The sequence below is a fragment of the Oxyura jamaicensis genome, chromosome 1 (assembly GCF_011077185.1).
Source record: "Oxyura jamaicensis isolate SHBP4307 breed ruddy duck chromosome 1, BPBGC_Ojam_1.0, whole genome shotgun sequence".
NCBI lineage: Eukaryota > Metazoa > Chordata > Aves > Anseriformes > Anatidae > Oxyura > Oxyura jamaicensis.
In genome coordinates this window covers 51133507-51156894 of record NC_048893.1, presented here as the reverse complement: position 1 = coordinate 51156894, position 23388 = coordinate 51133507, and the positions used below count along the sequence as shown (strand labels likewise).

Below are 23388 nucleotides of genomic sequence, written 5' to 3'. Positions count from 1 at the left end.
TGCTAGGAAAATTGGGTAAGATTATCATATGCCATACTGATGAGAACATTTGTTCTGGAAAGCTACAAAGTTTAATTAGAAACATTTTGAGGCCTGGATTTTTATTTTTTTATTTTTTAATATAACCATAATATTAAATACTTGTAACGTATGTTCCTGTTTAGTTTTTATTATGGTAAAACAAGTATGTTATCTAAAAATGTCCATCGCTTTTTCTGTATAAACAGAGAGTGATTACTAGGAGTTCTTTTAAGCATAAGTCAAAGCAATGGATGCATGGTCATTGATAAAAAATCTAGATACACTGAAATTACAAATGTCAGTACATTTTTGTGGGACTTTTAAAGCTGCCATGGTGATCTGCAACCTTTACCAGCTGTAACAAAGGCTTTTGTTAGCCTGCCCATATATAAAATGGTATACTCTGAATTTATATAAAGGCCAGTGGTAGGTAGCTTTTCAGCAACAAGATGCAATATACATCTGTATACACTTGTTTAGTTTTGGATAGCTATGTTTTAAAAACTTTGAGTATTCTATGGAGTTTAATATGAAGAAAACATGAAGTGAAAAAATCTCCATTGGCTGCAGAAAATTGACAATAAAATGCCCCATATTGGTGTGATAATTTGAAAAACAAACTAGACTAGTTGATGTTCCTCCTTGTGCCAAGTCGAGAACTCTTCTCCAACTCACAACTGTGGGTTTCCTTACTGATGTTGATGACTGGGGAGGGGAGCAATCCTTCCTTCATTTTCCAGTTTTGGGTTTTAGATATAAATATCTTGGAGCTTTTGATTTTAGACATGAAAGTCTACAGTGTTCAAAAGCACACAAGACTAGATCCATACAGACAATTGCCTTTTATTCTCTCATTACACTGGGCAGGTAAAAGCATCATCTGCTTTGAATGTCCAGATTAAAATTTCCAAACGTAAAAATAAGAAAGAACAACAACAACAAAACAAAACAGAGCTATATGACATAGTGTTTATGTAGTACCATCAGTTGGTAAGGTGATCAAGTGCTGGTCTTTACTTTTGCCTTATTACCTTGGTACATTATCCTGACTTGAGACTATTGCATAAATGGTATTCAACAGAAACTGTGTATTTTTCCTATCTGCTTTTTTGTGTATGTGTGCTTTGTTTTTTGATGTCCTTATTGTTTTCTTGAGGGTTTTCGTCTTTTGGTCTGGAGATTAATAACTTGCCAGGTTGGTTAACTAAATATGATTAGAATATGAAATAAAGATTATTTATTTAATGGAATATTGGTAAATTACTAAAGCTGTTCTCTATCAGAGTTACTATCAATGTAATACTCTCAAACCTGATGGCTAAATCCAAGGATCCACTCTCCTCTAGAGCCCAGGCTTGTTGTTAGTTAGATTTATGTAGCTATGTATGTTAGTTAACCTCACAGTAATAAGATTGGGATGCAGGCTCCCTTTACAACAGAGATGTTTAGGTCCATTTCTGACTAATGCAACTGTGGAAACTGTGCTCTTCAGAATATTTACTCAAATTAGTACTTGCAGGGAGAATGTGTTTCTCTCCATTTCTCATCTTCACTATTTAAGCTGAAAGCTGTTGTTGACACAAAAGCATATTTGCAGAAATTGTTCATGGGCAAACGTGCAATTAAGTGTGCACTTAACTGTCATAAAGGAGGAGTTGCATAGCATTCTTCCGTTTTATGAGAGAGTTTGCAAAGAAGCTGATGTTTTTGTTTTACAACAGAACTGAATGTTTTGCAGTCTGGGCTGATGACACAGGAAATCTCCCTCAACTATGAATTTTACACTTTTTTATTCTCTTTGATCCATAACATTTTGCCGTACATTCTGTCATCTTCTTCCAGAATGCCTTTTCCACTAAGTTATCTGTTCTTAGACTATTTACTATTGTCATCTCAGACAGCTTACTGGAGATAGGTGTTTTAGTTGTGATTTATGTGCTGTTTGGAACAAAATACCAGAGAGAGTGTATGCAAACTGCAGTTCTTAAGAGATAAAGCAGCATAGAGAACCAGGTAGAAAACATGAATCTCTGGAAGCAATAACTTGCACTTGGCTTGTCTGGCAACAGTAGCTCGCTCCTATGAAAAGGTCTACTTCTATGAGTAACTCTTGTCTCTAGAATTTTGTAGTAGAGAGTAGGATCCAGTTGGCAGCCACTGTCTCTCTACATACCTGTCCCCTGTCTCTCCTTCCCCTTCCCCCCCACCCCCCATTTTAAAATAGTATGCTTACATCTTGGGCAACCCTTAGGTCATGGTTTTACTTGGATGTTTTGAGATCTCTCAAAAGTGCCACCCGTTAAATTATTCTGTTGTCCACAGTTATCTTTAGCAATAAAAAAGGAGCTGTTGACATTTTGATTGCTTCAGAAAATACTATGCTGTGCTACAGCAATAACACCAGTAATAAAAGTTCAAGTGAAAACTCTTGCCATCACTGTAGCAGGATAAAAAAGGTATTACAACATATTGTGACATGGTCACTGATAAGATGAAACAGCCCACTGTTCTTTGCTTACATACCTACTGATCCATTCCACAACTAATACTGTGCTGCTTCACTACTCAGGCATTATTGTATCACCTATGTATCTTCACTTATCAAAGAGAAATATCTTAATTCTTTTTCACCCCAAAGTGCTGGAATGAAATGCTCACATGTGACATCTTTCTCTAAGTATAAACTTTCCTCAACAAGAACACTCAAGAGAATAAGGGTCCTTAATTGCACTGTTAAAACAAAACACTTAACCTGTGTATTTCTGATGGGTTGGCCATGCTGATTACAGTTTTCATTAAAGAGTCCTGTTTTTTTTTTTTTTTTTTTTTTTTTTTTGTTGTTGTTTTGTTTTTGAAACATCTACAGAATCGTGTACTACAGTAATTTACTAAGAGCAAGAGGAATATTGGCAACGTCTTTTCAGTGACCTTATAAAATGCCTAAGTGAGAAATAGCTTGCAGTTTTTATACTACTGGAGTATAAGGTGGCATGATTTTCATTAAAATTACCTCAGCAGCAACAAAATATATTTCCATTTCAGAATCTGTCACTGTGGCTTCTGTGGTGTCAAGCAAAGAAGGTCATTTTAAGCAGAACTTTGGGGAAGAGAATTTCAGATTTAGGTGCTTGTGTTTTGGCTATTTGGTCATACTTACAATGTAAAAGCTGTTTTTGAACTAGACTCTGTTTATTTGTTTTTCTCTCCATAAATTCTTAAGCATATTTAGGAGTAAACTTGTCTTCTGTTTGGGACTGTTGTTCTGATATGGCATTAGCTATACATAGAGCCAGAGATGATGAACAAGATATTAGTTCATCAACTGTGCTGGTAAGACTCTTTGTATTGGTGGGTCCAATATGCTACTTGGTTACATTAGTGTAATCCTGAAGTACTACACAGATTATTTTGAATTATTTGGGGATTCCATAATACATTTTAGAGAATAATTTAATTCATGTTTATTTATTTTATTTATTTATTTTACATGCCCCATGGCTCTCCTTTTCTTTGGTGGTATGGAGAAAGTTTGAAAGAACGGTCATCTGTTTAAACCTGAAACACCTCAGGCAACTGAGTTCATGCCTTTTGTTATTTTGTTATTCATTAATTACAGTGTTATTCCTTTCCCCACCACCTCTCCCCAACCATACCCCCCTAAAACACAGTAAGGAAACAAACACACCACAACAAAAATGCTAATAAAGAGAATAATTCCCAATAGACCATAAAAGACAGCATTTATAACCCTGATAGAAATGCCAGTCAGCTTTTCTGATGTAAAGCATCTGTCTCCAAAAGGAAATGAAGGAAGGCCTGTTTCTCCTTTCAAGTCTCTGAAGTAGTAGGTGGTGTCATTTGTTATACAGTGCTACAAGTCCCCAGTTATTGCACTGGTAGCTGCTGGCTGCCTTTGTTCACGTACTGAAAAGTTTTATCAGCTGTCTTTAATAAAACAAAATATATGTGAAGAAAAACTATAGCAAATGTCTCTTGCTCTCTATCCTCAGACCATCGTTTATAGCTATCAGGGAGTGATGATGCTGATGTGTAATCCTTCAGTCGCCCAAAATTCTTGCGACTGTTACAATACACCATAGATACTGGGATGGCTGATACCCTAAAAAGTCAAGGAGCAGTCTTTCAGATATCCTGTGCACTTCTTCCTCTGAAACATGAAGGAGTTGTTGTGAACTTGTAGCATTATTTGAAATGAATTTTCACTGCAATGGATATATTTTCCTAGAGCATTAATGGCCTAAAATTTGCTGAGTCTCCAGAAAGTCAGGAATAATAAGTAAAAGTTGAAAATTTTCACATTTAGTTAAAAGTTTTTGTTTGTTTGTTTGTTTTTTTTTTCTATATAATTTTGTTGTTTGCCTTAGTGAAATGATGTATCAAATTAAAGACATGATGGCAGAAGAATTCTCTCAGCTAGGTGTACAGTCTTAAATATACGACTTTCTGTAGAGTACTTGATTAGTACCATACACATACAATATCTTCAGGGATGTGTGAAGGAAATGGAGAGGAATTCTGGAATCCATATGAGAAAACTGCATTACTTCTCACACAATAAGTTTATGAATGTTATAAAATTAGAAATGAGCACATTTTAACATGTGTCTTATTTAATATGAGTTTTTCTAGGTTTAAGTTTTTTAATCCTTATCCTGTTGTAAGCTTTGTCTAGCTACATACATCTGCACAGAATTATATTTTGAGAGAAAAAACAGTACGATGTCAATGACTGAACTCTTGAAAAAGCTGTTTGATTCACAAACTCTAGTCAGATGACTAAAAAATTAGTGAGTAAGGACCATCCTACTTATGCTAATGTAGAGAAAATTCTCTCAAAAAATATCCTATCTAAAATTAAACAAATAAATACATGCATATTTAGACAGCCATACATTTGCAGTGAAGCTGTTTGCGTATCTTTCTTCACTTGCATCATTTCAATTAGCACCCAGAACTTGTGTAATTAAGGAGTATATTATTCCATTATAAAATAGTGAGTACTACTGACACTGCTATGGGGAAACTATGGTAATGTGGCAGCTGATATGTGTTGTCTGTAGAAAAGATTACATTTCAAGGGCTTAGTTTTCCTTCTTTATGTGGAATATGACTGAAGAAGAAAGTTTGGAGAGTATTTAACACAGAAATACTTCATAAAATCTATCTGGGGATTTCAGGTTTTGCTTTTTTTGTTTGTTTGTTTGTTTGTTTTGTTCTGTTCTGTTCTGTTCTGTTCTGTTTTACAGTAGAAGCCAGTATCTGACTCAGGGTGAGGGCAGGGAGTTAATCTGTCAGGGTTAAGCAAGAAAAATGAAATCTAAAAGTAACATCCTCATACTCAACTGCATTAGCATTATGGGGGTTATAATAGGGAGGGTTGAACTCATTTTGTTTTGCCTAATTCCGAAACACGGAAACCATTTGTTCTGAAAATTGTTGCCTTGCTGTCCTTATCGGTTTTTATGATGTATATCTTAATAGGTGAATAGAAGCAGGAAGAAGGTGAGAAAATATGAAATATCCATAGAACATAAAAGTAAAGTATTTCCGAGAACATTTCCACTGCAAAATTTAGGTTTTGGGCATGAGTTACAGGGTTGGGGTTTTTTTTGGAAGCTTGAACAAGAAAGATAAAAATTTAATTTGCTAGTGGATACGTTTGGAACATAGGTAAGTCTTCCTCATAAGGACGACTTCCCATTACCACATTAGTCTGAGAGATCATCACTAGTGAATATTTTATTGGCCTTCCACCTACTGTATTTTCCTGAAATTATTTTCACTGAAGGAATTCTAGAGCATTTCTCATCCTCACTCTTAATAGTCTCAAGCTGATTTTCCATGTGGCTTCACATTTTGAGTACTGCAATTTGATCAGAAAACCGGTGAGTGCTGTGTTGAAACACCCTCTGAGGCAAAATTGTGTTACTTTGAAAGTGAGTGCTCCTGAAGCTCATTGGAAATGATAGTGACCAGAGGAGGGGAGCGATAGTGAATTTTGCTAGTATCCTTTTTCCCCTTTTTCTTTGAAATGCAATGTACTGGTTTGTCAAATAGCATTACTGTGCTCTTGCTAGCATGTGAAGACCTTACGTACATGCAAAAAGGTAGGTTAGACTGCTGTCTTTGGCTTCATAAATCTGCTTGCTTTGCCCTTGTAATACTTGTTAGCTCTAGTAACTAGTCATGTTCAATTATCATGTAGAACTTTTTATTTCGTTGTGGAATAATTGTAGAATTAAAAAAATAAAAACAAGCATTTTGTCTTAGCTAAAGATAGAATGCTTGTTAGTAATGTAAGGAACTTTTTCATAGATTTGTTATAAATGTTTCAAATATTTGTTATTAAAATAGTGTTTCCACCATGTTAATTTTATTCAATCATTCATTAAGGAATACTTGCCACATCCTGAACCTAATTGGATATTCTAGGACTCCTGAACGTCCTTAGAATCTGAGAACAGATTGTATTTTCTACTAGTTATAATTAAGACAGAGAAGGGATGAGTTCCAGTGTGTTAACTATTCCCACCAATTATAAACTCTTTATTGGCAATGAGTTAAATTAAAATTAAATTCCTGTCTTTAATCCACTCTTGGACTACTTTAATTTTCTCTTGGAAACTGTGCTATGCTGACAATACCACATATAAAGCTTTATGAGGTCTGTGTTTTCTCATTAAAGAAAGAAGTCTATGTCTGTAGACACCAGAGCTCTCTCTGTTTAAAGCACAAAGTACACAGCAGCTGTTCAGAAACTTTTTCTTGTTATCTCTATTTGCTTAAATTGCTAAATTGCTTCCATGAAAAGTCTGCAAACATAAGGGAATAATTTACGTCAGAGAAGATTGTCTGAAAAGAAAAACTGAAAATATTCTTAATATTTCTCTTCCCCTCCTCCCCCCCCCCCCCCCCTTTTTTTTTTGTACCAGTATCCAGCTGCCTTAATGAATCTTGGAGCCATTCTGCATCTGAATGGTAAACTGAAAGAGGCCGAAGAAAACTACCTCCTTGCTCTTCAACTTAAACCTGATGATGTCATCACTCAGTCCAATCTTCGCAAATTGTGGAATATCATGGAGAAACAAGGTTTAAAGACAGCCAAGATATGATACGGAAAACTCTGAACTTTTTTTTTTATCTTAAATTGATTAAAAACCCAAACTACAACTTCCATACAGCTGTCTGATTGGAGAACTCATTGGACTTGATTGCAAGGATCAGAGATCTTGATTGATTGCTGCTAGGAGAAGCTATTCTGCTTTTTTTTTTTTTTTTTTTTTTTTCTAGATAAAAAGGGAGACAGATATTCATGAAGGACTTCAGTGTTAGCCCACAAAAAGATTTAGAACCACAGCACTCAAAAGAGGGTGTCTTGGCATATTTGATAAATCACTGCAAATCCCACATTGCTTACTTCTGTGTGGGTACTTGAAAAGTATACTGTCATAGAAATACTAAAGGAAATTTTTACAGTATACACTAAACCATATGGGAATAAAAGTGGTAATAACAGGTTAAAGTATTTTGCTGATACTGTAACTCATTAAAATGCCTACTAAATCCAGCGTGTTTGCAGTTTGTCTTAATGCTGCTGTATCTCACTTTAAGACCACTTAATTCACAGTTTATATGGGCGATTCTTATTTGTTTTAAAAAACCTGTCACTTGGGTTTAGATGGCACAGTCATAATGGTTTAGTAAGAATATATCTATTATTTCAATTTATTTTAAAAAATGTTGCAATTCTGAGATGCACAATCAAATGGCTGTGGGATAAACAGAAGAGCAAGGAATTGCCTAAATTCTATCATATTCTATCTACAAATCATATGTGTATGTAGAAGCTAGAAACAACAACAACGAAAGAGTCCAAAAGTGTGATTTGTCCTGACTTAGCAATATGAATGAGACTGATATTTGCCATGGTATTGAATATGGTCAGAATGTCATCTTACGAAGAAGAAAAAATGAAAAAAAGATAAAAATGTTTGAATATTTCTACATTGTTGTCAGATAAGATTGACTTTAAACTAGATTCTGTGTCCAATATTTTTGCAATAATTCAGCCAAGTGAGATTTGAAAATATTAGTGCTTGGATATGCTATAGAGACTTCATGATCAGCTCGGAAGGGGAATGTAATAATACATTGTTGAGGCTAGAAAATAGGGACTGGATTAGATTATGCATAGAATAGCGCACGTAGGTCAAGAGAAATGTGAAACAGTGGTTGCCAGTTACTTTTCACAGAGGTGGTGTTTTAAAAACATATAACCTATTCAGATTCTAACCAAATAATATAATTCTGTTTGTATTCTGACATGTGCTAGCAGCAGAGCTGTCAAATATCTAAGTATGCTTCTGGTGAGGTTCAGTTAATTTCTGGTTCAGAATGATTTGGCCTAGTTACTGTTTTATTCTTCAGTTTATAAATGTAAAAATAATTTATTTTAAATTGCAGTGTATTGAAACTTTTGTAAGATTTTTTTTTTTTTTTCCTCCAGGCCATTTATTAACTGCTTTCTTTCTTTGGAATAAGTATTATTGCTTATAAGAAAATGTACCATTTCATTTAATGACCTGTTGGTATCTGCTTCAATGTTCATTTCAGAAAGGTAGATGCAATGTTAAAGTGGTATAGCACCTTGAACTGAAGCTTCTTCAGGATCTTCTGCTAAAAACTCTTTATTACTGATAAAGTTTTGTTGGTGGTGATGTTTTTTTAACTGTTGAGCACCATTCCAACAAAACCATAAAAATTAATACTTTGCTGTATTTATTTATTTATTACTTGACTGCAGCAATGTTACCTGCCATTAACACAGTAGTCTTTAAGTATTACTATTTCTTCTATTTTGTTTTCCTTGTCTTTTTTTCTTTGTATGTGTACCTAATGGGAAAGGGGACACTTGAGTTACTCTTCTTGATGATTCTCCACTTAAGCTTGGATATAAATCTGTGTTGAAATAGATTGAGGAGCAGCTGTTTCAAAGTCAGTATAGTAAGAAAATGTAGTAGTGTGTGTTTCCTTTTCTTTCCTCTTGCTCACTAAAATATCATATTGCTAAGTTCACAATTGTCTACCAGAAGGGCCAGAGGGGCAAGATTGTTTGGTTTTGTGGAATGTGTCAAATTTTTCTCAAATAACGTTTTGGCTGGAAAAGCAAAATTGAAGGGTCAAAAGTTGAATTTCTACTTTATCATTGAAACTAGTGGTAGAACACAATAGTAGCTGAACTTATTATCCTCCTTTACTGTTTTTCTGGAAAAAAATAATAGAAATAAATCAGATAGAACCTGTGACTGAACCCAGTATAAAACTGTGGTATCTTGCAGCTTTATTTGCTCAACAGCCATCAACTTCGATGGCTTCTAGGTCTTAACCATTCATTCACTATGTTATTTGTCCTTCAATTTTTACTCATTCTTGTTTAGTAACTTGTATTCATTGCACACAAGAGGGAAGGGGGGAGCACTCATTTGATGCAGTATCATGCTTGTGTTTTTGCTTGTTTCTTTAAAAAAAAAAAAAAAAAAAGAGAGAGAAAAAAAAAGACTAGCTTAAATTTAACAAGAATGTCCCTGAATACATTTTTAAATATAGGTCTGGGCTTGATAACTTTCTTCGTTTGGGATAAATTTGAAACATGTTTAGAATATGTCTCTCTGCTCAGGGATTTATGGTGGATTATTGCAGACAGTGCTAAAAATAGAAGAGCACAAGACAAGTTTACTAAATTAAAAATTTTATTTTTGAAAAACTGTTATTTGTATAAATTATCAGATTTGTAGGCTTTCCTTTTTTTGTAGAAATAATTGTTTATGTGCCAGATAAGAGAATTTCAATTTTGTTTTCAATAATAAAGCATTGATAACTAATACATTGTGCATTCCTTTATCTGTTACTGTAGCAACTCTTTTTTAATTCTTATTATTCTCCATTAGTGAGTTAGGCATGAGAGAGCTATATAGCTTAAACAGAGTAAAAATCTATTGTAGCTGTGTGTTTTTTTTCTATATTCTATTACAATTATTATTAATTTGATATTTTCAAAAGGTTCTCTGGAAGCATTTCTGAATATCTCTACGTATAAATCTAGCCAAGAGCGTATGGTAACTGCTAATTTTGAATGTTCTTTCTAAACTGTATGGGAATAAAAGCTAGTGAATAAGCTCTACTTATAATTTATTTTTGTATTGACATACAAATATGACCTCAGTAAATATGCTTCTAGAATATATAATTGGCTACAAAAACTGGGAAGAAGACTTGGCTTTAGATACATGGACTTTTTAGTGTTTGAGATCACCTTTCTCTGATGCTGTAGTGTTATATGAACAATTTTAAATCTACTCCTTCTTTTACACAGGAGATGTTATGAAGTGATGTGGTTCCCTTTCATCTTTTATGCCCAGAGTCCTTTTAGTTAAACGGAACTAACACTGATGTTCTGCTACCTACCTAGTTCTGTTGCATTCAGGTCTTATGCATTGATGGATTTGCTCTACAATTGAAAAACATTGATGGTCATGAGTAGAGCATTAGAGAGACATGGTCATTCCGACATGGTCATTCCCTGCCTGAGTAGGTTTTGATGAAATGGCATATGGTGTATGCAGAGTATGCAAAGAATAATCTGATCTGTGTCACTCCTTTCTTATAGAAACAGCCTAAAAAGGTGCTTGAGATCCTGCTTTGCAATCTTATCCCTAAATCCTTCTCTGTGAGACCCTGTTATGTCTGCCTGTTCTTCCAAACATCACGCTTTTCAGGTAACAGATATCTGATGGCATTTCCATTTCTGAGGGAGGCACACAGCAGCTCCATGCAGCGGTAATTAAGCAGGAAGAATGAGGTGGCTTTTTAAACCTGATGTGTTATACAGGCCCATCTGAAGTTGCTCGCTGCAGCTGGCACAGATAGCTGTATTACTTCTGGGGTTTGAGCTAGTATAACGGTAAGTCAGTAAATTATGTCAGTAAACATGTCAGTAAACATTAATACTCCAGCTCATTTGGATCTGGCTTGGTACTCTTAACATGGCTCATGGTGCAAGCATTCCCATAGCAGCTTTGACCACAAGGAGTGGATGCAGGCAGCAGGAGAGAATCTTTGTCTCCAGTTCACGTGTGAGAACAGTTAGTGATGGCTGAACTACTCTTTATTTTATTGCATCCCTAAGGGTTGCACGGGAGAGATTTAAGTGGGAAAATCTAAAGTGATTTAGAAAGAAATTGCAAGAACTCTGAAGAGAATTACGTGTAACCAGTTATCTTTTTGAAACTTGTTTTTCAGGTCCTTTTTGATTAAAATTGAGACCCCCATTCAGATGTTATGCAGGTTCTCTCAGGTGGATTGGCCCCACAGTTTGAAAAACCCTGCCTTGCTTCACATGGATATTGAATGCTTAATCTCTCTGAAGTTCACTAGTGTAACATTTGAAGAATGAGTTTTAAAGAAGAGAATATATATCATGTTATGTAGGGGGGTGGAGTAGGAAGTGTCAGGGAGGTGATGCAAATATTTCTATGGAAATTAGTAAGAATTTTAGAGTACGGATTTTATTCCAACAACAAAGAGGGAGACTCAAGATCAATGTATAACAGGATAAACTAAAGGAAAGGGTATGCATCAGTGGGGGGAAAAATAACAGTAACTCAAAACCAAACATTACCAACCAGAAATCCTGACCTCGGAAAGAAGATACAACAGACCTGAGGACATACTCAACATGAAAGATGGAACGCACACCTGAAGATATGCCACTTGATTAGAAAAACTTTATGGATGCGTATTTGTTCAAAGTTCAAATTGATGTTTCTCCCTTTCCCTTCTGTTCTTTCTTTTCTTATCATACTAACCCTGTCATGGTGCACTGGCTCTTTGATAGTATCACCCTTGCAGAGTCAGACAGCTTTGGAGGTTACATATGAAGAAGCATTTAAGAAGGGCAGAAACATCAGAGTGGACCTTCTAGAAAGTTATAAGGTAAAACAGATTAAATCTCTCATGTTTGCTAAATAGTCATTTTGAATCAGGTTTCAGCGGCATAGTAATTGCATTGACTTACTTAGATTATTGAGCTTGCAGATATTTGTGCAAGGTTTGAAGGTCAGTATTTTTGTTTATAAATCTCTGTCAGTTAGTGTGCATTTGAGCACATTTATGTTTAAAAAACCTGAAGATTTCCTTTTGAAGAAGCAGGTGTGGATGCTATGTACAGTGAGAACAGTATTTTTTTTTTAATTGATAGAACTTGAGCATAATCCTTGCATCACTGCTCCCTTAGGTGCTGCCATTCTATTTTTACACTATTTTTTTTTCTTTATTTTTATTTTCTGAAACTCTGAAGTAGTATTCCTGCAGGGTTTGAGTAGTTTAAGCCACAGATACGACTGTTTCAAGATAAGCAGAAATTGAATTTGGCTTTGACAGATGATCTTGAGTTTAGGTTTGATTTCAGAAGTGATTTAACCTAGCTGAACATATTTCCAACCAATAGTGCAGTGTTTTGGTACACCAGGAAATCCGAGAAAGTAGAGAGTATTTGGGAGTCTTTGTTTCTTCTCTAGAGTTTTATGTTCCTATAAGCAAAGCATTTTTTGTCCTTTTCTGGAGAAATATATTTTATCTTGTCTCTAATTTTCTTGAAAACAGATGTTCCTGTTTACCCAGTATATTTCTTTATTACAATGAGAAAATATTTTTACTTAGAACAGATTTAAGTATTATTTTGACATGTTTGTTGTAACCACAAGCATAAGTTTCTCTACAGTACATGAGTGTAGTAGAGAGTATTGTTCCTTATATTAAATAAATTCCCTCTTCTGGTTTCCATCCAATATGCAAAGCCAATCATTAAAACAAAGAATCACTTTTGCACACCCACAGTTTCTGGAATTCTGCATTGTTCTTCTTGTGGCAGTGAATATTTCTACATGGCAACATAAATATATAGGATGTTAGAGAAAATGTCTTATTTCTTCTGCAGAGTTGGATCTTTTCTTTCTTCTCAGCCACCATTTCATAGATTTTTTCCCCTTTGCTGCTCCTTAATGGAAGAAAGTCTTTAAGAATTGGATTATTATTATTTTACTTAAATATACAAACTTAATAACAACAGAGAACTCTAACTCTACAAATGACACTCATGTCTTAAAACTCACTGAAAGAGCAAAGCTAGTGTCTGTCATAAAAATAATCTATTAATTCCTATTTCGTCCTCCTCTGAAATGTAGTTCCTCTGTGAGGTTTATATGTGTCAACTCATCTTTTAGCTATATAACTAAACCTGTGTTTTCTCTTTTATGTGTGTGTGTGTGTGTTTGTTTGTTTTATGGAATAAGTCTCCTGGTTATTGTTATCAAACAATAGATGCAGACAATTATTCTTGTTGCACAGATTATTTTTTTCTCCCCTCTCTCTTCTCCTTTGTTAGTTTTGTGAATGATTTAGAAACTAAAAGAGGAACTACTTTCCCTGAAGCTAAGGCAGAGAACAGTTCTGTGTGTCAATTGAGCTTCTACATCAGTTTTGTGCCAAAGAAGTTAGAAAGATATAAAACTCATTTTGCTTTTTAGCAAAAACTGTAAACTATGGACCATTTACATCTAGACTAAGTCTAAGTCTTTCACAAATAAAAGTTTTAAGACTTGATAGAAATATCTGGGACTTGAAAAAAAATCTTGTCCACCTTTTTTTATTTATTCTATCAGCTTGTCTAGTAAGAGAGTACCTTTTTCACCCAAATCTCTCTTCCACCTTTGCTGCCTGTCATTTTTGTAAGAATTATAGGTGGTTTAAAGATGTATTGCAGCAAATTCTTCAGATGGGCTAAATTTTTATAGCTGTAGCATCTGCAAATATAATAATTAATGTCTCGATTTACAGACAGCTTACTCAAATAGTTTTTATATTCAGCAGTGTAATAATGATTTAAGGTTAAAGTTCTATCTTTTTTTTTTTTTCTGTTTACTTACTTTATTTTATGTAATAATTTCAATTACTGAGCATTATTTAATTGTGCCTATAAATTGAATTATATTTGAAATACTTTCTCAAATTTATTTGAGAAATTACTAATAAAAGACATCATCATAGAGGTAATCTTTTTTATATTTCTTTTATTCTGAGGAAAAAATAATAAGGACAAGCAAGAAGGCTTGTGCTTGTGTTTAGTTATTTAGTTGCCTTTTTTTTTTTTTTTTTTTGTAACCATTGTTTCCATATAAACACACAATTAACTGTACAAGGCACATAGTTTTCCACAGAAAAATGAAGCATGCTCATGGGCCCAGACAAATCCAGATGAAACTGTGGAGCATATCTTGCATGTTTTCCTGGAAGCAGCACAAGATTATGAAAAAGGATCTTCACACCACACTTATGCCAACTGCAGCATATGATGATGTTTACCATAATTTTGCTAATCCTCTAACCAGGTGAACACATCTGAGAAGGAAGGTCAAGTACATTTCTGAATGTAATGCATAAGGTTTATGAAGGTCGCACCTGGGAACACCCACAGTACACCACATCTCAAAAAGGAGTGCTGTAAAGGAATCACATCTTTGTCTTTTTTTTTTTTTTTTTTTTCTCCATCATTTGAATGATTGCAGCCAAGGCTTTCTGGCTTGTGAAATGTTCAAATAACCTTCAAATGGCTGGTATGTCTGGGCTCTCTGATTGCCTTGTCTCTTGCATGTATGTGGCAATGTGATCTTTTATAGGCAAAGTATGCTTAGAACAGACTATGGCCAGTAATTCATAAGATGGCAACCTGCTTAAATATTTTCATTTAAAAGCAGGAGGAATAAAATCTATGATATTTCAACAGAAAACTTGCACGATGCTGTCAAAGCAGCTTTACAGATCTTTCATAAAGTCTTTGTTAGGTAAAACCTTAGTTTATTCATTTGTGTAAGAGTACAAGTTTAAAAAATAATAAAAAAATAAAATGCCTTGCTCAGTAGTGAAGGGTGACAGTTTGGAAGGAAAAATTTAAAAATAATAGGCATTCTGGTCTTCTCTCTCTCAAATAATGCATTTTTCTTCCTTTCGCTAAGGACTGGGGGGAAATAACACTGGAAAGGGTTCATAGGGATTGTGAAAGAGTGAGTTCTACTGTAAGTACCTTTAGAAGCTGGATGAATGTTAATTGACCATAGGGAGAAGCTGAGCTGGGTGAAACAGCCTGGACCTTGATGGTTCCCTGGTGACCAGTCAGTGAGGCAGGAGAGAGCGAAAAATTCAAATTGGCAGCCATGCACGGATTTCATCTAGCTTATTTTTTAAAAATGTAATATGAAAAGGACCACCCATTTCGATTATGGGAATTTTTGCTTTGCGGAGGTGGAATCTCTATGACTTCATTAGGCCTGACAGACACAACATGCAAATGCTAAACCATACCAAAATACTTTGAAAGCATTTATAAACAAAATGTGCAAATTTAAAGCCCCCCCCCCCCCCCTTTTTTTTTAATGTATTATACCACCTTGCAAAGGCATGCAGTAGATCAAATGTGTACCTGAACCAAGTGTCTTCATTCACTAGGGTATTATGATGTGTTTCTGTGTTTCTTGGCTTTTGTTCCTTGGTTTTAATCCCTATGGGGGGGAGGGGGAGGGGGCGGGGAGGGGGGTTTGGAAGAAAGACCATATTTCTGAAAGCATATCTGAAAATTTAGTATGAAAACAAGTCATTTTAACTCAGGTTTTGATAACACATTGATTTAACTAGGAAAAGTGCCATGAGATGCAAAAACATGGGCTTTTAAAACTGAAGTTCAACATAAACTGCAGAAAAGAAGGCATTTAATGGGAAAACAAAAGGAAGAACATCCCTTTAATACAGTATATTTTTTATTATTTTTACTTTTTAACACCATTCCTAGGAACAATTTTTACTACTGTAGGAAAATAAATAAATAAATAAATAAATAAATAAATAAAGCCAGACAGACAATGTGGGAAGCTGTTCTGTAGAAGATTACTTGTTCCATTTTTACTTCTTATTGCAAAAATACTGAGTGATGTTTGGTCTCTCAGCATTTTTTGTTGGGACTGCACGCCATGTTTTAGCAAATCCCAAATTGTCACATCTATCCTGGCTGTTTCCTCCTTAGAATCTCTGGAAGTGACAAGATGAAGAGATCATCTCCCAAACTTCCCTAACCTTCGTCTTCCCATAACCTCACTTGTGCCTTTGGCTATTGTCCCTGCTTGCCCTGCTATATTCATTGCAGACAGCACTGTCCTGAGAGCAGTGATTTGTTTCTCCTATTTGGCTGTGAAGTACTTTGTACTCTAATGGGACTGTATAAATAAAAGTAATTAGTTTTTCTGCCTCGTTCAGGGAACTATAAGTAAGAATAGCAGGGTACGCCAATCTCACTTTTAAACAAATTACTTGCTTGTAAGGTTAATAGATTTCTAATGTGCACCTCCCTTTTTACCTCTTAAATTAGAAGAAAAAGTCAGCAATACTTAAAATGTAAAATTGCCTCATGCAGTTCCGATCAGAGAGACTGAGAAAGCTGTAGAAATGGTAGATGGACATACAGTGGGTAAGCAGCATCACTCAGTGTTGGATTTCTACTTTTCATTCAACTGTGGGAATGATACAACCATACCTCTTAAGAGGAATTGTACAAGTTCCAACCATCTGTTAAATTAAGCATAAGTGATTATTATGAACATGTAGAGCAGGCCTGTTACAAGGGGGACAATAACTCTGCGTGTGTAACTAAGCCTTATGAGCCTTCTTGATTCATATTATTTTTTAATTTTTTTATACACTACAGTCTTACTTGCTGCAAAGTTCAATGGCGAGAATAATTAGCTTAATTCTTCCATATTAGATACAGTATATCCTGTGTTTGAAATAATGAAATGCTGGAAGAAGTCCAGATAGTAATGTCTTTTAAATAAATGCTTTAATATGTTGATACTTTTCTGGCAGTAATTTCCTCTACCAGCTGCTTCTGTCTTGGTGGTACTTTGAAAATCAGTGGGCAATAAATCAGACTCTCTCAAAGACAGGAGTTTTGATTACTAACAAAACCCAAACAGAACGAGACGTAGCACTCTATGTGACAAACCTGGAAAAAAAATACATGATCATGATATTTTAAATAGGAAACTTCTCAAGGGTCTTCTTGCTTGTGCCTGTTCCCTACCAACAGATCTTGTTGCCTTACAGTTTCAGAAGCTTTTCTGTCAATGTGCCCCTACTTTTTGCCTACTTTGCTTTAACAGAAGAAATCCTGTCCCACTTGAAATTGAAAAGTTTTGTCATTGACTTGAGTGACTCGGTAACTGGCACAAGTACTTCACGTTATATGGTGGTTCCTCTGATGATTTTTATGATCTCCTAGCACAACAGAAATTGTTCTTAGACATACAGTGTACAGAAACATCTTGAGTACACTCTATTTTTTTTTTTTTGTTAGAGCCTACTCCTTCACTCAGGCAATGTGAAGTCGTGTTAAAAGCATCAAGATAATGAAGTTGCTTTAAAGCATCGGTGCTGGTGCAGAGCAAGTGCAGGCTGCTAATACAGTGAGCTGTTGTTTTACAGTGCAAGGACACATTATCAAATTATAACAGGAACACTATGCAAAAGGATTATGTGTGTGTGTGTTGAGGAAAATACAATTTATTTGGAGATATATCCCCTCCAAGTGCCTAGAGAGTTTTTGTTATAATGGCAACATCCAGCTGAGAATTAAATCACGTTTCAGTTTGTCAAGTGTACAATTATAATTATTTGCACTGTACCAAATGAATGTTAAGGCCTGATAAGGAGGTGGTCTCTCCGTCTTTTCTGTGTATAAACCCTCCTCCCAATCTACAAAAAAAAGCATTATTTCTGGTTGTTTTCAGTATGACCTCTCTTATGGTTGACTTCAACTTCATGGTCCACTGAGCAATGTTGTTTGAAAATTGATTAAAAACTGTAATTATTGTGGCAGGAACATAACTGTGATTGATAGGACAAAGCCAAGTAATCAAAGTGGGTGGGGAGGGAGGAAAGGAATCTCAACCTAAAATTTATTTGTGCTTTAGTGAAACATAAGTGAAACTGTAACTTCTAAAGTTTTTTCTGACAAGTCTCAGTTTATTCTGTGTGATTTAAACACAAAAAGGGAAGAAAAATAAAAATGCAAATATCATCCCCCAAAAATCCCAAACCTCTTGAAATGATGGGGGTTTCTGTTATCTTCAGTTAACATTAAAAAAGACAGATTTTATTTGGTACAGAACAAAGAATTGTGCTACTTCATGAGAATGAAGGTATTATGGACATTTAATCTTCTTTACTATTATTTTTCCTTTTGTAAAGTCTACTTATAACAGCTCTTGTATGTTAGTAATTAGTTTTCTGTCACAAACTTGATGAACAACTTTTTCCTCTGAAACTCTAATCCTTTTGTGGTTTGCATATTAACTTTTAAAATAAAATAAAATAAAATAATACTAATAATTAAACAACAACAACAACAACAAAAAATTATTTATCAAAGAAAACCCAAAAAGAGCTTCAGTAATGGACATGTTTTTCTGCGCTGATTTCTTTTCTTTGCTGATTGGCTCTACCACCCATGCCATAGCTGAGACTTGCACATTCTCCTGATTTTTCTAAAGGTATCATCTCCCTCCCTGGTTTTTCTAACAGCCTCATCTCCCCGCTCTTGACACAGGATTGTTTGCCAAGCCCTTTTTGCCACAATATCAACCATTTGACTGGCAGATTCCACTTTTACGGTCTAGTGCAAAACAAACCATTTATCAACTCAGTTGAAAGATTCAGATGAGGAATGAGTGAAACATAATTTGTATTGTTTATTAGGTAGCTTTTGGTTTTGTTGTTTGAAAAATGCAAAATGAAATGTTTTAATCTTATCTAATCTTTGGTTTTAATATTATACATTGATGGAGTTTTTCTTTTCAAAGAAAAAATGGAAGGGTTAATCCCTGTTTTTCATGCAGATTGCCTCTCAGTGTCTCAGTGGCTGAACTTGCACCTGGCTCTCACAGTCACACAGCTTCTCCTTCTGGCCTGCTGGTCTGTGCCCTGGACATGGTGGGTTTATATGCAGGTTAAAGCATCAGGGCTTAATGTTCTTGTGGCACTATTAGACATGCATACCTGAAACGTGAAAGCTACCTACCCAAAAATCTCAAGCCCAATAATGATAGCACCTTTAATTACAAACTTGCTTGCTAGTCTTAAAATAGACATCTTGGTGCCAGAAGCTCACAGGTCATATATTTCAGGGCCACGTTACAAGAAAAACAATGTCTGCATTTATTTCTCCTAAAAAAAATATAATAATAATAATTATTATTATTATAATAAAAATAATAAATAGAACAAGAACAACACAAACTTTATGTTAATTTACAGGTCCATAATGTGCCTTCAACTACTGTGGTTATTGCTGGATATCTGTCACATGAGGCTTAGCCATTGTCAGTAGTCACATCAAAAATGGGCTAATTTAGTTTAACTGGGCCAAAATGCAAGAAGCTTAATCATTTCACATTTCATGTGATTAAATATTTGTTCATAGACTTTTAGTATATGTTAGTTGTTCTCTAAAAACTATCCTAATACTGAAAGCAAGAATCTACTTTTTGGTCATGTTAGCATGAGTAGAGGTGATAGAGCCTGGCCCTAGACAGACCTAGAATTATGTTTGAGATGGATGATAAAACAAATCGTTAAGTTCATTTTGTTTATGTCACTTCTGTAATGGAATCAGAGGATGTCTTTCATGCTTACAGCATAAAGTTATTCCATCTGAGAAGCTGGAATGATTGGATCTATTGACAGGCCTTTCATGGTTCTTAATGTAACAGATCACAATACTCTAGAATATGCAATCTCTATCCTTTCAAAAACATAGGATTTTGGAGGGTCTCACTAAAAATATTCTTACATAGAGCAGAGGACTGGGAAAACCTATTCTGAATATAAATTTTCCATGTTGGTTGAACTCAAGGAAATCCAGTGAAAGCAAACGGGAAATACAGGAGTTAGGTTGGGAAAAGCAAGAGGTTAGCAGGGTCACTAACTAGAATACAAAAATCATTTGAACCTGGTCAGAGAAGTGCTAGTCGTGCATAATTCAGTTCATCATTAATAGGAGGAATAGGACAAACAATGTCACATGAGAACATGTTAAAGAAACATAAGAAAAATGACCACTCTACCATATCTGTTTTTCAACCTAGTGCTGTAATATGGATTAGATGTGCAAGTTTTTTGAAAACTATCTACCTGTTACAGGAAAGAATAACACCTACACTCATTGCATTCAATTAAAATACCCACATATTATGTTTTCATAGCTGGAAAAATCATAGGGTCTCACTATAATCTCGGACACATTGCTGTAATTCCAAAAAAATTCCACCGAAGTAAAGTGGAGTCGTGTAAGCATATGTACAATCAAAATCCAGACCTGAGACCCCTGAGTTTTTCTTGTTATTGACCATGCTATCCATTCTACATTTTTTTTTTAAAAAAAAGGAAACGAGAAAAAGAGGAAAAAGAGGAATTATAATGAGCAATAATAAAAGTTACAGCAATCTTGAAAAAGTAAACACGCTAAAAAAAAGTATTAGTAAGCAGGCTATGATCTTCTTTCCAAATGGGACCTTCACACACAACATACAAAGTTACTGGCATCTGTTGTTCACTACAGAGAAGTGACGACAAACAGATGTCAATTTCTTTGAATAGTCACCAACTCTGTGTTCGGTTCTGTAGTTGCTAATGACGTATTTTATTTCTTTGGTTCATAATTCCTGCATGGAGATGAAAAAGGAAAATTACAGTTTTAATTACCTTCTTGCAGTGTGCTAGAGGTACTAATTTTTCTAGCCATTGCAACTTGTAATGCTCATAGGTTGAAAGAGTGGGTTCCTGTTTTCTTTGCAGTTGTGCTCAAGGCAGGTATGGCTAGAGCCAGACATTCAGATCTAGATTGCTCACCACCTTTGGTGTTAGGTAAATGCATTAGGAGCTGGAGCTTTATAAGAGGCTAGTATGTCAAAATTAACCTTAGGGGAAATTACTTTTTTTCTCAGTGAGAGCAGATCTGATTTCATCCCAAACTCTACTCTTGTGAAGCTTAGCACCTGATTTAAAGCTGCTGCAAACAAGCATAGTAACACACTGCTCACAGGAGTAGCGTTCAATTTTATTCATTTCTTAAGTTGTTTGTACTTTTCCATATAATCTATTCACATTATAAGTCCTGTTTTGACATTTAACCTCTATTTCATGAAATTTGTTTCTGAACAGAGAATGAAACTTTTTCTACTTCCACAGCTGGTGCATCTCAGTGATAACTCTGTTACCAAGACTCAATTGCCTTGCTTCCATCTCCACTTTGGAGGACATCAAGCAGGACATCTTCAGCAGTAAGACATCTGAGGTGAAGCATTGCTGCCTCTCTGACAAAACATGCAACATCTCCGTGTTTTGGGCTTATTTTCCATAGAGATCAACATTCTAGATAAAAATATTGATCCAAATTGTACAAAATTGCCTAGGCTTTTGTTTGGTTGGTTGGTTTGGTTGTTTTCACATATATTGATGCTCCATTATTTAGGGTTTTATTTAGCCTCTAAGATTACTTAGAAATTTTGTCATACTTTCTGTGTGGCATATTATTAAACTGCTAACTCACTTGATATATTTTTTTCCAAGTGCTCTTGACTTTGAATGAAATATTCAATTCGTTGAGAGGCAACATGTTTCTAAGATAGTACTCTTTGAAAATATTCCTAATTTAAAATTGCTCAATAAATATGTTTCTTTAGAAAGATTAAGTTCTTCATATTGCCTCAAAGTACCAAGTTTACTAATCATTATGTCGTTCCATTTCATTAAAGTTAATTGATTTCAAACATTTGAGAATACGATTTACTCCTACTATAACTTCGGAAGCTTCTATCAATCTTAATCATGATTTTGATGGAGTAGATTTTATTTTATTTGTATGGTTAATTTGTCTTTGAACTTCCACATTTAGCAGTTTGATTACATATTTCATGGTTGTTACCGTGTTTTTAAAGTGGTAGACAAAGTTGAAAAAATTGCATGTCCACAGAACAAGTGAACTTGCCGTAAACAAAGACTATCAAACGCTGGCAGATTTAAAGTGGGGGAAAGAGAGAGAAGAAAAAATACATGATTATAAACATATATATCTAACAGCATCAGTGGCAACAACAAAGCAGACCCCTCCTCTCCTCCCCCTTCCCCCCCCCCCCACAGTAAGAAAGAACAACTAAAAAAAAAAAACTCGTTCCCTCAAGCTGGTTAGAGAGCTTTGTCAACTGCAAATGCATGCAGTTTAGCAGATGTTTTCTTGTCTCATTAATAGTTTTACATAATCAAACATCTTTATATATTCAAGTGGATGTTCTCTTGTGCGCACCTTAACCACATGCTGATTACTGATCAGTAACATGACGAATAGCAGTCTAAGACAAAAGTTACAGAAACAGCTAAGGAAGACAGCAGTTAAGGAAGAACAGCTGAAATTAGCTGATTTTGGAAAGAATTCACTGGAAATATGTGGGTGTCTCTCCTTCTCTTTTAGTGAAAAGGGATGATTTCTCTCTGTCTGTCTGTCTCACTCCAACCAAGCTGTGAATTTTCTGGCCAAATTCTACCCAGAGTGACATGCATTTAACCGTCCTGTCATTAGCCTGAAAATAGCTGAGAGCAGGAAGACGACTCTGTTACTGTTCTTTCCCCCATCCCTGCCCTCCCACAGTGCTTTCAGGAGGGAAATGCTGAAAACAAATCCATATTGGAGAGTGAGAACAACGTGGGAAAATAGGAGCCTGGACCTTTTTAGACATCAGGGAATCCAGCCATTAGATGCAATCCATAGGAAATCAGGCCTCATTAGTTCTGCAGCTCACAGAACTGTTTTTCTAATGTAAAGAGGCTCAGCTGTGCAAGCAATTTTTTCTGAGACTTTCAATCTGGGTGCTTAGATTGGGGGTATATGACATCAGGTATTTTGGACCTGAATTTCCTGCAGTGAAGGAAAATTCCAGTGTGTTAAATTGTTGTGTACTGTACTTGATATTTCTAAAACTTCCATTCTTTGTATGACAATCTGGGAAATTCTGGCAGTCCTCTCCTGCAGTGTGTCTTCCAGAGATTTCAATGTCACATTAGAAGCTCTGATGTAAAGAGAGAATTAAAACAACACTCACTATTTCATTAACACTAGTGTATTCCTTAATACCTTTTCCTGAGGCTATCAGAATATTTTAATGTCCCATCACTCCTGCAGCACAGAGAAGGGAC

The 23388-nt window shown here is 35.1% G+C and overlaps 1 protein-coding gene across 1 annotated transcript in view; it reads left to right on the top strand.

Moving 5' to 3' along the window:
- TMTC2 (transmembrane O-mannosyltransferase targeting cadherins 2) overlaps positions 1 to 8477 on the top strand; it is a 254224-nt gene extending 245747 nt beyond the window's left edge. Inside the window, exon 12 of the mRNA XM_035338266.1 lies at positions 6975 to 8477. Within this exon, the coding sequence (XP_035194157.1) occupies positions 6975 to 7154 (180 nt within the window). The 3' untranslated portion in view covers positions 7155 to 8477. The remainder of the gene's footprint in view (positions 1 to 6974) is intronic.
- The last annotated feature ends 14911 nt before the right edge of the window (positions 8478 to 23388 follow it).